Source organism: Typopeltis vanoorti, chromosome 14, assembly GCF_054136105.1.
Source record: "Typopeltis vanoorti isolate ZY-2024b chromosome 14, IOZ_Tvanoo_1.0, whole genome shotgun sequence".
In the NCBI taxonomy this organism is placed as follows: domain Eukaryota; kingdom Metazoa; phylum Arthropoda; class Arachnida; order Uropygi; family Thelyphonidae; genus Typopeltis; species Typopeltis vanoorti.
Genome location: NC_143562.1, coordinates 42,305,681 through 42,322,638, shown reverse-complemented (window position 1 = coordinate 42,322,638; position 16,958 = coordinate 42,305,681). Strand labels below are relative to the sequence as shown.

General features: G+C 35.3%; 1 protein-coding gene across 2 annotated transcripts in view; it reads left to right on the top strand.

The window, feature by feature from the left end:
* Positions 1 to 16,958, top strand: part of LOC150099405 (NAD(P)H oxidoreductase RTN4IP1, mitochondrial-like) — a 289,878-nt gene that overhangs the window by 212,733 nt on the left and 60,187 nt on the right. For both annotated transcript variants that reach the window (XM_090404050.1, XM_090404049.1), the window contains exon 7: positions 3,279 to 3,415. In XM_090404050.1, coding sequence (XP_090260176.1) covers positions 3,279 to 3,415 — 137 coding nt within the window. The remainder of the gene's footprint in view (positions 1 to 3,278; positions 3,416 to 16,958) is intronic.

Sequence of the window (16,958 nt, the reverse complement as noted above, 5' to 3'; positions counted from 1 at the left end):
TAGAGTTAATAGTTTCAGAGGTAAAGTTGCCTTGAGAAAACAAGAAAATCTATTTTTTTATTTTATTTTATTATTATTATTTTTTTAATACTGAGGAGGTGATACATGTAATAAGCTTATGCTAAGAAAGATTTAAAGTTAAAGTTATCTCAAGAAGAAAAATCACACCTTGTTCAGTTTGGGAGATTGCAAAAGTGACACTTGAAGAAAAGTTTCTTTTGATGTGATGAAACATCTTTATGTGTATAAGAGTAAACTTGGAAGATGGTCACAAAATTTCTGATGGAAGTAACTACTGCAGCAGCATGTGCACTACCTGTACAAGATGCAGAAATGGGCTTCTCTCTGATAACTTAAAATTCCAGAAGACTACATCACCTAATTAAGTCATATGATGATCCATTAACTTTAGCCACTTGACACTACACTAAGCAGGTGATAAAACACTGCACATAAGAAAACAGAAAATTTCATTGAAAAAAAAAACAAAAACAAAAAAAACTAACAGAAATGCAAAACATCACAATACATAATATAAAACACAATTAAAAAGAAAGTGAAAGTGTTAAGAGAAAACATTCATGAAAAATAAATACCAAGTTATATAATACAAAGCAAAACAGGCAAACATATAACTTTATATATGTAAACAACCTAATTTCTTCCTGTAAATTTCATGAATTTTTTTTTTACATATAACGATTATAATGCAATTACTGCAAATATCTCAAATCAAATGAAAAGCAAAAATACAATTCGTTTTTGTTATTTGTCAGAAGACAAGTTGACTTTACTTGCTCAATCATATTCATGAAGGTGCAAAGACACAGCAAGAGGTCCATGTAAGACAGAAGTTACATAAAATGTTTGTTTTAATACTGGTGGTCTACCCTATGAACTTTCCTTGGTTGTTGGCAAATCATGTATCATCACCATGAATACAGATGTTTCTGATGGATTAGCAAATGAAGCTATGTATCAGCTGGCAAGCATTGAATTTGAAGAATGTACATCCAGCATTTAAATGACTTTAGATCAAATTTCCAAATCCTCATGAGTTGGCTCTCTACCCAAGAAACAAGGTGCTCAGTACATTGGCATAACCCTTATTACGATTGGACATCACATGGGTAGCATGTTTTGAATAACAATAGAACAGTGTCAGCTGAATGGAATCACTTTCCCCTAATTCTGGCTTGTTCCATAATTATTTATAAATCTTGAGGAACTTTCAATTTGATTGTGTACTACTGTGCAAAGAACTATGAACAGTTGTTGGTTTATGTTGTCTTGTCCAGAATAACTGATATAAGTGGACTCTACATCGTTTCTCCTACTAGTGACATGACCTTTCACCACGGATTGGAAGATAGTCAACAGTGCCTCTCCAAAAGGAGTTTGAAAGGTTAGCAAGTAATCCATTGAGAATTATACAAGACTCTTGACTCGAGTTTGTCAAAGACAGAAAAGCTTATCCATTCCTTCTCTTAATTATCAGGCTTCCAGCTCCTGAAAATTTCATGAACGCAGTTACTCAGCATTGTCAGATAGTAATGCTCTCTGAAACTTGGCTAAATAATGATGAGCCCATTAAAATAATGTACAAGGTATTATTCTCCATCTCGATATTATTTATTGAAAGATGACAGGAATGGTTGTAGATATATTAGGTGGAAATATTAGTGCTGCTTAATGTCTTTTAAAAACCTAATGGACAAGCTATTCTCAACGTGGAATTCTCAACCTATTCTCAACCATTGAAGATATAGATACCAAATAAGTTGGACACGCTTGTTTTAGTAATATGATGGCCTTTGATAATAAAGTGATGAGCAGTTGATGAGGGAAAGGTATATTCTGCCAATTTTTTAGATTTTACAGAACCATTTGACAGGGTACCACATGATAAGCTGATATTTAAGTTGCAGCACAAGCGTTTAGATGTCAAGTTACTGAACTAGATTCAAGATTGGCTATCTGATAGGTATCAGACAATTGTGTATGGGGAGCAGTATCAAAGGGGCAGAAGCTTACAAGTGGGGTCCCACAGGGCTCAGTACTGGACCTGTATTGTTTAACCTTTGTCAATGGATTGCAAGGGGATATTCAGTAGCTTGCAGATGATGTGAATCTGGGAAAAGTTATTACCAATAGTGCAAATGTGGTAATTGTAATTGTAATTGTAAATGGAGGAATTGTAATGGAGGAAATGGGGGAGGCAAGGAATCTGGGGCGGGTAATGATTGATAGAAACGTGAAATTCAGGGAATGTATTGCAAAGGTGGTTAAGAAACCCAGATGAGTGCTTCAATACTGAGAAGCATGCTGACCTACAGAAATAAGAGTTGTCATTCCATTGTTTAAGGTTCTGATATTGTGCTCATATGTGATCACCAGGATTTGAAAGGGATAAATTAACCATGGAAGAAGTGCAGAGGTAAGATAACAAAGATGACATCAAGACTACACAATGTTTATTATGAGGATAGGCTGAGGGAATGTGGATGTCAGAGTGATAGATAGAATAAGGAGAGGTCATGTGATTGAGACTTTTAAACTATTGAGAGATAGTTACAGGGTTGACACTGGAGAGTTCTTTCGTTTTGTGGAACGCGGGGTAGACAAGGCCATCACCGGAAGTTACAAAAGGAAGTTTTCACGAGGGAAAGGAGTGGTTTCTTTGCATGGAAGGTAGTTAAAATGAAATAATTTTATAATAATAAAACTGTTTCGTTTTAAATATTTTCAATCTGTTTTTAATAGGACTTTTCAGCTGTAGTCTTATCAGTAACAAATACTCGCATATTATGTTTATTGCACTGAATTTTAAGTGTGCACTAAGTGAAATTTTGGAAACTATTTTTATGATAAACACAAATTTATGAGGACTGGGTGTAGGATGGAGAACTTTTTCATTTTGAAAATTTCTAGTCAGTTTGTTAGCTTTTTTTTTTTTTTTAGTTATATATATATATTTATTTATTTTTGAAATAGTAATTACTGTAGTAAAAAAAAATTGTTTTGAAGAGGCATAAAAAATTGTAATCCATGAAATAATGTTTGCTGTAGAATTTCTTTTAAAATATTCATGCTTGGATTTTTAGTAGTTTGTTGCAGTGAGTAACTTCATTATAACACTATTTGCTGTAATGAGAGTATAATGAGATTAAAAATGTCTGGCTTAAAAGCATTTTGAGATTTGGAGAAAATGTAACATAGTTAATTTATGATATATAAAAACAGTAATTTATTCATTACAATTTGTTCTTTTGTTATAGTTACTTAAAACCTGGGGAGCTCACATATCTGCTACTTGTAGCACAGATGCTGTTGATCTTATATATGATTTGGGAGCACACTATGTTATAGATTACAGAACACAAGATGTAAAGAAAGAGCTCAGAGATCAGGAAGGGTATGTACATTCATTTCATGTGATCATTATTTTTAAACACCCATTCTGTTTGTAGAACTAAATAATGCATATTATCCTAGTAAATTTCAGCTCTGATGATAATGATCAGACAACTAATAATTTTTATAATCATATGAGGGTGCTCTGAAAAGTTCTTGGCCTAACAATTAAAAAAACAAATTTAGAATTTCAAAATTATTTTTATGTTTCAATATAATCTCCCTTAAGACTAATACATTTATTTCAGCAATCCTCCAGTGCCATTATTCCATCCCTGTAGTGGTTCTCAGTAAGATCTACAAAATATCCCTCTACAGCTGCAATCACCTCTTGATTCGAAGAAAAATGCTGACTAGTGAGGAAGAGTTTTAGTTTTGGGTAGAGATAGAAGTCAGAGGGAGCCAAATCTGGGGAATATGGTGGATGTTCCAACAATTCATAGTGCAGATCCCTTAATTTTCCCATTGACAAAACACCTTTGTGGGCAGGTGCATTGTCCTGATGAAAGATGATTTTTTCTTCTGCAAACCGGTTCTTTTCTCACGAATTTCTTAATCTAGTCTTTTTAAAAGATCGGAATAATATTCCTTGGTTATTGTTTTACCCTTTTCAAGATAATTAATAAACAAAATACCTTTAACATCCCAAAACACCAATACAATGACCTTTCCTGCCGATGGAACTGACTTTGTCTTCTTTGGTGCTGAACAACCAGTTTTGTCCACTGTTTTGACTGCTGTTGGGATTCGAAGTAACTTGATAAATTGTAATAAATCAATGCACAAAATCAGTTTTATTCTCGATAAAATGCTTCAAGCACTGCTCAGAGATTTTCATGCGAGTGCGTTTTTGATCTACTGTGAGCAACTGTAGCACCCATCTTGCTCAAAGCTTTTTCATTTGCAATTCTTCATGCAAAATATATCCTATACATTCTTTTGAAATGCCTATAGTCTCAGCAATTTCACACACACTTTGACTCGCTGGTCATCCAATACCATATTGTGCACTTGATCGATGATTTCTGATGTTATACTTTTTTTGGATGTCCTTCATGGATCATCTTTAAGGTACGGCCATTTTTAAACTATGCAGCCCATTTCTTAATTGTCGAAAACGAAGGAGAAGAGTGACATACACTTTTATGAACTTCAAATGAATTTACTTTGGCATTAAATCTTCTTTTACAAAGAATTTTATAACCACATGATACTAAATTTTATCCATTTCAAGGGATACAGACAACTTTCCTTCAGACAGCTGTATAAAATAAACTACTTGATAGAATGACTTGCAGTTTCACATGGATGCTTATGACAGATGTACCAACTTAGAAAAAAAAATCTTGCCAATAGTGTTGCCATCTATGGTCGAGGCCGAGAACTTTTCAGACCACCCTTGTAGAACAATTTAAATTATACATGACATTGAATTATATTTTTGTTTTAATCCCTTACCCAGATGTGAGCAAATTAGAGTTTGCATGTATGCTCTATTTTTGCTGGTTATGAAGTATCTTTGTGACCAGCATATGTAGAGACTATTGACTTCACATCAAATTGCATCTGCATTCTGTAATTCACTCTTCTTCTTTCTCATCCGTCAAAAATGCAGGTTGAGTCCACCTCTGAACAAATCTTTGCCATCTGGCTCTATCTCTGGCCATTTATGTCAACTCTCTAAAGCTTGATAATTGTGACCTTTCCTTCAAAGACTAGCCAAGTTCTTTTTGGTCTGCTTCCTGATCATTTTCCTCAAATGATTCCATTCAAGACTATATTTGGTAATCTCTAAAAGGATATTCTGTGGAGGTGTCCTAACCATCTTAATTGCTGTTTAAGAATTAAAGCTATCATAGCTTCTCATCATCATCATCATCATCAAATTCCTGCCATGTACCCTCAAGGCATGTACAGGATATGATTGTACTACATGAAAAAAAAAAAAAAAAAAAATTACATCATTACTAACTTCCAAAATTATAAGACTTCAAAATTATAAGATCTTATATTTCTATTGTCTAAGGCACTTTGTACCGTATCAATCCACCTATATCTTGGTCTTCCTCTGGGTCGTTTTGCTGCCAACCTAGCAGAGAATACTTGTTTTGCTAATCTTTCTTCTCCCATTCTGTTTAAGTGACCATACCACCTGAGATTAGCTCTGCTGACGCATTTCTGGATGCTGACATTGTCAAGTTCTTTCCTAATATCCTTGTTTTTAATATGATATTGCCATTGATGCCATCTGCTCACGCCTCTCATCTTTCTCAGGACTCTCATATCTGCGGTCTCTAGTCTTTGGTCAAGTGTTTTACTTCTGACCCAGCTCTCAAATCCATAAGATAAAACTGGTTTGAACACTGTCTTGTATACAGCTAATTTAGTGTTCCGACTAATTTCTCTCTTATTCCATATGAATTTATTCTATTGACTTCCCACCATACCAGCTTTGCTGATTCTGTCGTCTATTTCTATATTTAATTTACGTCTTCAGTAAAAATCGTGCCTAAGTAGCTGAAATGTTTTACTTGTTCCACAGGTTCTCCATTTACAACACAGTTGACATTTTCAATGATTCGGCCTATTTTCATTGTCTTTGTCTTTTTATTGCTGACCTTCATACTATATCTATTACAACAGTTATTCAATTTAGTCAGAGAATCTTGCAGACTTGTAGCGGATTTATTTAAAAGTATAACATCATCCGCATAAAGCAAAGAGCTAACATTAACATCTCCAATTTTGATATCATGTTTAATACCACTTTCCTTCATAATGTGATCCAAATTATCCCCTCTGTTATTCATTATAATGAATAACAGACGGGATAATGTACATCTTTTTCTCACACCAGATTTAACATTAAACCATCTTCCTATACTTCCTTAATTCTAACTGCTGACTTACAACTCAAATAAAGACTAAGTATTGCTTGATATAATGCACCATTTACACATATAACTGTAGCATACTGAACAGCTTCTCTCTTGGCACCTTGTCATATGCCTTTTCCAAATCGACAAAACTTAAATACAGATCTTTGTTATATTACCATGCTTTCTCGACTATTTGCCGTAAAGTGAAGATCTGATCCTGATAGCCTTTATTTGGCCCGAATCCAGCTTGTTCTTCACCAAGCTTTTCTTCCACAATTCTTCTCAACCGTTTCTCAAGTATACTTGCATAGGTCTTGCCAGGAACACTCAGCAGGGAAATGCCTCTCTAATTCTCACATTCAATTTTATTTCCCTTTTTATATATGGGTACTATGAGAGCTCTACTCCAATCCTTGGGAATTCGTCCCTCTGTCCAGGCTTTCTGAACTATGCAGTGCAGCACCTGTAAGACTTTTATACCACCATACTTCAGCATTTCTGGTCGAATATCATTTACTCCTGCTGCCTTTCCGCATTTCAAGCTTTTGATGGCTTTTTCTACTTCAAGTATGAATATGTATTCCTGACTGCATGCTTGGTCAGTGTTTTTTACCACTGTGCTGTCATCACTGCTTATTTCATTTAGCGATTTTGCGAAGTAATTACTCCATACTTCAAGGATATCTTTTTCTCCTGTTTTCATGTCACCTTTATCATCTCTGACTCCTTTTACAGCACTCTTTCCTCCATTTCTAAGCTTCTTCAACAACCCTTCAGAATATCTTACCACCTTCTTGATATTTATTTACTATGTTCTTGCCAAAGTCCTCCCATGCCTTTTGTTTAGCTAGTTTTACACAGTGTTTTGCTTTCTTATATTTGTCTCTGTATTCTCTAAGAGCAAAAGCTGACTTATTTGCCAGGAACTTTTGATATGCTTTCTTCTTTTCCTTCACTGCCTCTTTAACTTCCTGTGTCCGCCATGGAGTTCTGATTTTTCTATCCTTGCAGACAACCTCACCACATGCCTCTCTGGCTGAATCAATCAGGGTTTTCTTCAGAGTTTGCCACTGAATCTCCAAGGTTTGATTCCTGTTCTCAAACTCTTTCATTTTTTCTTCAATAATATTTCTGTATTTTAGTCTACAGTTTACATCTGAGAGCTGCTCAACTTTTATTCACTTTAAAACTTTCTTACATGTTATTCTTTTCAATATGAAATTCAATTTTATCCTGCTCAAGACTAAATAGTGATCACTTCCAATTTCAAATCCTCTGTACACTCTGGTGTCCTGCACCAGGGAGAAAACATCACTATCAACAATAACATAGTCAATTCCTTGCCTCTTCTCTCCATGTGAATTTGTGCACATTTTTATGTTGGAACATGGTGTTAGTAATAACCAGTCCATATCCTGAGCAGAAATCCAATAGATATTTGCCATTATTATTAGCTTTGCTCTTTTCTCCAGATTTTCCCAAAATATTTTTGTAAGTCTCACAATCATTTCCTACTCTGCTATTTAGATCCCCAACAAGGACCAACTTTTCCTTTTTCATTGTGTCAGTTGCTTTTTCTAAAGCGTCAAAAAATTCCTCCACTTCTACCTTAGTAGAACCTTCCGTGGGACCATAGGCACAAATAAGTCTCATTGTCCAGTTCCCCATTCTCATATTTGCCCACATTACTCTACTTGAGACTGACTGCCATTCAAGAAAATTAGCCTCATATTTTGTGTTGAATACTATGGCTACTCCTTTTCCTTGATTGTCATTGCCTGAATATAACATTTTGTATTTATTGCTCAGAAAGATCTAACCAGTTTTTGTCTTTTTTGTTTCAGTCACAGCTATTATGTTGATCTGGTACTTATCTAATTCCTCAGCTAGCTCCATTTCTTTGCCATTCAGGCTTCTTATGTTGATAGTACCGATCTTTAACTCTGGTGATGTTGAGTTGGGGTTTGTTTTCAAATTTGTTCCAGTAGCTGACTTTTCGCTGTTCGCGCTGGTTCCCTGGCGAAAACAACGGGGGCCTTGTTTAACCGGGTGATGCCCCAGCTGGCATGAAATTTTGTCATGTCGTACCATCATTTTTTATTTTGGTTTAACCAATAAGAATACAATTTGGTCGGCTAAATCCCAAATTGCCAGCCCATCGTTGTTCGTTCAGTATCCAAGTAGATATCCAACAGGGTGCACCACAAGAAGGTGAGGATTGGACATTAGGTCAGAAGCCCTGGTCGGTTCTCCGCATTCCTTTAAAGGCTATGGGGAGGTCTCCTCTCAGTTACATAGCTTTGACCCTTAAGCACTCCCTGTATATTTGTTGTGTTTGCCTTGTTTATAATAATAATATTGTTTGTTTATTTGTTTTCTGAACAGTGAGTGTTATTTATTTTTCTGAAGCATTCATATCAAATTTTCTGTATTATTTTTCTGATTTAGTCTTTTCTTAGCTTCATACGTTGATGTAGGTATAATAATGGCTTTATAGAGTTTTAGTTTGAGGCTTTTTGAAATGTTGTTATTTTTCCATATTTTGTTTAATTTATTCGTATTAGACCATCCTTGTTTCTATGTCATTGAGGTGGTGAATAATGAAACTGCCAAGATATGTAAATTGCTTTACTTGTTGTAGTATATGATTTTCTAAATTTGTTGAAATTTTTTCTGCATCTCGTCTTATTTTCATTAGATTGATAGCTTAGATCGATTTTCATTCTAAAACTTTTGTACTCTTCAGTTAAAATTTTTATTGTTTTAAATTGTGCTTTAGATGCTACAAGAATAATAATACTGTCTGCATATTTAATGTGGTTGATATTTGTGCCATTTATTTGTATACCTGGCTCTTCAACTATGGATTTGTATATTTCTTCGAGATAGATAGTAAATACTGATAGTGGGAGACTAATGTGTAGGGATGCGCAATATACAGTCCACTCTGTCAAGTCAACCGCACCTTCCTGTAGTGTGACAGGAAGGTGAAGAAGCTATGGATTTGCATATTTCTTCGAGATAGATAATAAATAAATTTGGTTAGAGTGAGCAACCCTGCATGACTCTTTTTCCTATTTCGAATTCATCTGTTTTTATTTTATTAAATTTGATTGTTGCTTTGGTATCTTTATAATAATTCAAAATAAAGGTTTGTAGTTCTGAATCTAATGTCATAGACTTTAAGATGTTTATCATTTTATTCCTGTCAGTGGAATCAAACTATAAAACTGCAGTATATAGGTAAGTTATATGTCCATATCTTTTCAGTCATGATATTAACTGTAAAAATATGGTTTATAGTCTATATCATTATTCATCTCATTTCATCAAAATACTTTTTACAGTTTAAGTCCAGTAGGATTTAAACTGTCTGTGACAAATATCTTTTCATCATCATCATCATCAAATTCCTGCCATGTACCCTCAAGGGGTGTACAGGATATGACAGTACTACATGAAAAAAAATTACATCATTACTAACTTCCTATCTACAATTTTCCTCCAAATCAGTCTGTTACTTGTCAAGACTCCAACATTATCAGATCTTATATTTCTATCGCCTAAGGCACTTTGTACCGTATCAATCCACCTATATCTTGGTCTTCCTCTGGGTCGTTTTCCTGCCAACCTGGCAGAGAACACTTGTTTTGCTAATCTTTCCTCTCCCATTCTATTTAAGTGACCATACCATCTGAGATTAGCTCTGCTAACGCATTCCTGGATGCTGACAATGTCAAGTTCTTTCCTAATATCCTCATTTTTAATATGATATTGCCATTGATGCCATCTGTTCACGCCTCTAATCTTTCTCAGGACTCTCATATCTGCGGTCTCTAGTCTTTGGTCAAGTGTTTTACTTCTGACCCAGCTCTCAGATCCATAAGTTAAAATTGGTTTGAACACAGTCTTGTATACAGCTAATTTAGTGTTCCGACTAATTTCTTTCTTATTCCATATGAATTTATTCAATTGACTTCCCACGATACCAGCTTTGCTGATTCTGTTGTCTATTTCTATATTTAGTTTACCATCTTCAGTAAAAATTGTGCCTAAGTAGCTGAAATGTTTTACTTGTTCCACAGGTTCTCCATTCACAACACAGTTGACATTTTCAATGATTCTGCCTATTTTCATTGTCTTTGTCTTTTTATTGCTGACCTTCATACCATATCTATTACAACAGCTATTCAATTTAGTCAGAGAATCCTGCAGACTTGTAGCGGATTTATTTAGAAGTATAACATCATCCGCATAAAGCAAAGAGCTGACATTAACATCTCCAATTTTGATATCAGGTTTAATACCACATTCCTTCATAATGTGATCCATATAGATAATGAATAACATAGGGGATAATGTACATCCTTGTCTCACACCAGATTTAACATTAAACCATCTTCCTGTACTTCCTTCAATTCTAACTGCTGACTCACAACTCAAATAAAGACTAAGTATTGCTTGATATAATGCCCCATTGACACCATATAACTGCAGCGTATTGAATAGCTTCTCTCTTGGCACCTTGTCATATGCCTTTTCCAAATCGACAAAACTTAAATACAGATCTTTGTTATATTCCCATGCTTTCTCGACTATTTGTCGTAAAGTGAAGATCTGATCCTGACAGCCTCTATTTGGCCTGAATCCAGCTTGTTCTTCACTAAGTTTTTCTTCCACAATTCTTCTCAACCGTTTCTCAAGTATACTTGCATAGATCTTGCCAGGAACACTCAGTAGGGAAATACCTCTGTAATTCTCACATTCAGTTTTATTTCCCTTTTTATATATGGGTACTATGAGAGCTCTACTCCAATCATCGGGAATTCGTCCCTCTGTCCAAGCTTTCTGAACTATGCAGTGCAGCCACTGTAAGACTCTTATACCACCATACTTCAGCATTTCTGGTCGAATATCATCTACTCCTGCTGCCTTTCCACATTTCAAGCCTTTGATGGCTTTTTCTACTTCAAGTATGGATATGTATTCCTGACTGCATGCCTGGTCAGTGTTTTTTATCACTGTGCTGTCATCACTGCTCGTTTCATTTAGCAGTTTTTCAAAGTAATTACTCCATACTTCAAGGATATCTTTTTCTCCTGTTTTCATTTCACCTTTATCATCTCTAATTCCTTTTACGACACTCTTTCCTCCATTCCTAAGCTTCTTCAACAACCTCCAGAATATTTTGCCACCTTCTTGATATTTATTTTCTATATTCTTGCCAAAGTCCTCCCATGACTTTTGTTTAGCTAGTTTTACACACTGTTTAGCTTTCTTACATTTGTCTCTGTATTCTGTAAGAGTAAAAGCTGACTTATTTGCCAGGAACTTTTGATATGCTTTCTTCTTTTCCTTCACTGCCTCTTTAACTTCCTGTGTCCACCAGGGAGTTCTGATTTTTCTATCCTTGCACACAACCTCACCACATGCCTCTCTAGCAGAATCAATCAATGTTTCCTTCAGAGTTTGCCACTGAATCTCCAAGGTTTGATTCTTGTTCTCAAACTCTTTCATTTTCTTTTCAATAATCTTTCTGTATTTTAGTCTACAGTTCACATCTGAGAGCTGCTCAACTTTTATTCGCTTTAAAACTTTCTTACATGTTATTCTTTTCAATATGAAATTCAATTTTATCCTGCTCAAGACTAAATAGTGATCACTTCCAATTTCAAATCCTCTGTACACTCTGGTGTCCTGCACCAGGGAGAAAACATCACTATCAACAATAACATAGTCAATGAGACTTTTCTTATTCCTAGCCTCTTCTCTCCATGTGAATTTGTGCACATTTTTATGTTGGAACATGGTGTTAGTAATAACCAGTCCATGTCCTGAGCAGAAATCCAACAGATATTTGCCATTATTATTAGCTTTGCTCTTTTCTCCAAATTTTCCCAAAATATTTTTGTATGTCTCACAATCATTTCCTACTCTACTATTTAGATCCCCAACAAGGACCAACTTTTCCTTTTTCATTGTGTCAGTTGCTTTTTCTAAAGCCTCAAAAAATTCCTCCACTTCTACCTTAGTAGAACCTTCTGTGGGACCATAGGCACAAATAAGTCTCATTGTCCAGTTCCCCATTCTCATATTTGCCCACATTACTCTACTTGAGACTGACTGCCATTCAAGAAGATTAGCCTCGTATTTTGTGTTGAATACTATGGCTACTCCTTCTTTTCCTTGATTGTCATTGCCTGAATATAACATTTTGTATTTATTGCTCAGAGTTTAAGTCCAGTAGGATTTAAACTGTCTGTGACAAATATCTTTTACATGTGATTATTATTATTAGACACCTCCAGGGAGTCCAAAGACTCATTGAGGGAGAGCACCTGCTCTACAACTCTGTCTCCGCCACTCAGTCCACCAACTGACCACAACTATACCAACTCCATCTACCGCCGACCATCACTAGTATTTCCAAAGACAATCACAAACATCCATGCCCAAGGCGGGATTCGAATCCACAGCCTTTGGCTGGAGAGCAGATATGCTAACCACTCGGCCAGCCAGGCTGACCTTGAAACACTAACCTTAATTACTGAAGGCCTATAGCAGAAGCACTGTGTGCATCCCCCCCCCCATTTTATTATTGCAGAGAACCAGCACCTTCTTCCTTTCAGGATAGAGTAATAAAACACTAAACTATTTAGATGTGTGTAGTTAATTTCTAGCTACTCTGTATCATCCTTTGCCCCTCACTATTTAGTTGAGACTTTCTTTATTTTCTTAGGAATGATATAATTCATAAATAAAAAATAAATATATGCTCTAATGTTTTTTTATTTCTCAAAAAGAGTAGGCTAAGTCAGATTCTAGAGGCATCTACTGTCATCTTCTGATTCTAAATCTTAATATTCATATTGCTATCTGAAATAGTAAGTTTTTCAGCTGATTTTTTTTCTGAAATGTAGGGTTAAAACCCAGGTTTTTGTAAGGAAAAATTCTGTTTGCCCATGCCAAAGTTCAGCTAACATGGAAATTAGCCAAAAGGGGAAAAAAGTTCCTTTAGTCAGTGATTAGAATCAAACTTACAATGGTTTTTCTTCTGCTGGGCTAGCATTATACTTTACTTCATTATATGTAAATATCTAAGGAGTATGACTCATCATGGGAGGACTACACTGTCCATTATTTAAATAATATCCATCATACTTCTCATTGAATTCATTCACTGACAGCATCCACAACCACACTTACAACCCATTCCATTAATTTATCATTCTCTCTAGACAAAAAAAATTTTGTCTTGTTATACTTGTTAACCACACTCCTACACAATTTCCAGAGGCAACCCCTTTTCTCCCTTCTTGTCATATGTTGAGAAATTTCTTCTGCATCAATCCTATAAAATCTTAGTAATTCTATGTACAGTATCTATCATGTTTCTTTTTTTGCTTATTAACCATGTTTTTCTAGCCTCATCATCGTCATCAATTTCTTGATATGTACCTTCATGAGATGCTTAGGCTACTATGTCAACACTACATGATTAAGTTTACATTATTATTAATCTTTAACCTATTTTCCTCCATATTAGTCTATCACTTATCAACACTCTAATGTTACCATGTCTAAGATTTTGTGCTTCTAAGGCACATTTGACTGAATCATTCCATCTAGATCTTGATCTTCCTCTGGATCTTTTTCCTTCCTTGGCGTCAAACACCTGTTTTGCTAATTTTTCCTCACCCATTCTATTTAAATGGCCAATTCCACCTTAGATTAGCTCTGCTCAAACATTTCTAAATGCTAATAATGTCAAGCTCTTTTCTAATATCTTCATTTTTAATATTATTCTGCCTTTGATGCCTATTCACTCCCCTAATTTTTCTCAGACCTCTCATATCTGTGTAATCTACACACAAAGTGGAGATAATGTGCATCCTTAACTTATTCTTGATACCTCATATCTGTGGTCCCCTATTCTTTGATCACATGCTTCGAGATTGCATGCTTGGGACTGCTATGTGCTTGCTGTTGGTAAAGAGCTTTAGTAAAGATAAGTGCTATTTTGTGTAATAATTCGCAATATTGCTTGCATTTTAGTCCTATTGTTTATTTTTGATACCTTAGTGTGTCTGCATGATTGTTGGCTTTCTGGGTTTATTACTGACCTTTTTTTTTTTTCATTGAGTGCAGCATGTATGCATAGTGAAACGTGCTTGTGGAGAGACTGAACAGGAAACAAGAGAAGGTATGGATTTGTAGAAAGTGTGATATTTTGTTAGAGTGTGAGTTAACAAATGAGAACAGACTAAAGAAATGAAAGTTAGTGTAAATGAAAGAAATGGAAATGGAATGAAAAATAGTGAGACTGAGGGAATGAAAGAATACAAGAATGAAGAAATGAAAGCACGTGATATGGAAGCGAAAGCAAGTAGAAATGGGGAAATGGAAGAAAGATGATGCAGAATAAGAGGTAGTAAGACTTTGGGAGCAACAGAGTGTAAAATTATTGGAATGCAAGATTTGAAGAAAGAGTTATTCAAAATGAAAAATGAAATGAGGAATATGTGGAGAGTGATATTAGATGGTTAATGGAAACAAATGAAAGAGTGAAAAATATTAGAATGAAAGAAAAGAGAAAAAGAGGTGAAAGATGATTCAAGAATAGCAGTGTATGGAGATTCCATTGTTAGAGGATTGGTTAATGAGAGAGCATAAGGTGTGCTATCCAGGAGCGAGAATGAGCAAAATAATTCATACTTCGGATATGAGGAGGAAGCAAGTAAATGAATTAGTGGTGGTTGGGAACAAATGATTTAAGTGGAGATAAGGAGAATGTAAGGGTGGATATTGGGAGGTTATTGAGGAGAGTGAAACATAACAGTGTAGTGGGAAAAAAGTTGTCAGTGTGTTGCTGAGGTATGACAATGATGAGTTGAGACAGTGAGCCAGAATCATGAATGGTATGCTAGCAGAGCTGTGTGAGGAGAAGGGAGTGCAGTTTGTGGATATATGGCTTTGGAGTGAATGAAACTGATGTTAGATGGAAGCGCAGTGTATGATGTAAGCAAGAGATCTGAGGTAAGAAGTGAAAGAACTGGGGGTGGCGATAGTGTCGTTGGTGAATGTGGAGGTCGTGTTCAGTTAGGCTAGAAAACGTGTTTTTAAATTTAAGTATAGTGTGTCTTTTTTTCTCAGATTGTGCTGCAGTTGTGTATTGGTTAGATACAAACTCTGTTGTATATATATTGTGTTTTCGCTGCTTGTTTCACTACTTCAGCGTCTAAAGATGGCATCCAACAAGAAGCATACGTCAGCAACATGCAGGACTTCTACATGAAAGGCTAGCTCAGTGTTAGATTTTTTGCAATGGATGCATTGCGGGAAGTGCTACATGTATGCACCGAAGAATGTGAAAGATGTGTGGATGGTCTGGCTAAATGAGAAAAATGAAAATGTCGACGTATGTGAGAAGTGTCGGGATAGGCTGGAACGTTTAGGAATGGAAGCAGACATCGGGACCGTAGCGGAAGAACTTCGGTGGGAGTCCATGAAAATAAAAAGTGACTTTCATCTTCTGCAAGAGGAATTGGAAGTGCTCAGTAAGGAAGTACTGGAAGTTAAAACTGAGTTAAATGTGTTGAACAAAGAAATTAGGACTGTAGAGATTACTTTAGCTGAAGTAACTAGAACAGGATTAAGTATAGGAAAGTCGTTGGTGAATGATGAAGTAATCAATAGTATGGGAGTGATTGGGAGTCAACAAAATAAAAGCACAAGAGGTCTAGAAGAAATGAGATGTCGTGAGAGTGAGGGGTAAGTAAAAGAGCTTCGAGTAATGAAACTGGGAGAGTCATGATGAATAGCGTAGAAAATGAGGCCATGAGTGACACTTGTTTGGATGTGAATGAAGTTAAGAGTGGTAAAATATATGGTGATTCTATGATTAAGGGTATGGAGAGCAGTATGCCTGAGGAGTGCTTGGCTGGTGGGACAATAGAGAGAGTGGCTTTAGCAATAAAGAGCATGATGCAAACAAGATGATAGTTATGGTGAGTACAAATGACCTGAGTGGCAGTATAAATTGGGTAGAAAAGATTTAAGAACATTGTTAGATATTGTGAAGAAGAAAAGTGTCAATGGGAGGATAGTGTGTGTGCTGCCTCGTTTTGACAATTATGAGTTAGTAGACGAGCGATGATAATGAATGATATGATTGCAAGAATTTGCAAAAAAAAGAAGTCTGGAATTTGTTGATGTCTGGAGTGTTTTTGAAGGAAAAAGACAGTTGTATGCCAGAGATGGGTTGCATCTGAACATGGAAGGTCATAAGCGATTGAAGAAGTTACTGTTTTCTGAACAAGTTGAAGTACTGTATATTATCGCGTATAATGCAATCCACTTATAATGCGAACTAGAAATTTTGTTTGAAAACTAACCCTAAAATGCCATGTCCACGTATAATGTGATCTGTTAATCTTGTTCCATAACATTATAAATAATACAATACGAATTAATGAAAGAAATATTTATTTTAAAACAAAATGTCAAAATACTAGACGAATTAATGAAAGAAATATTTATTTTAAAACAAAATGTCAAAATACAATACGAATTAACGAAAGAAATATTTATTTTAAAACAAAATGTCAAAATCCTTTAAATTCTTCTTCATCTTTTGAGTCATCAAACATTTCATTTATAAATTCA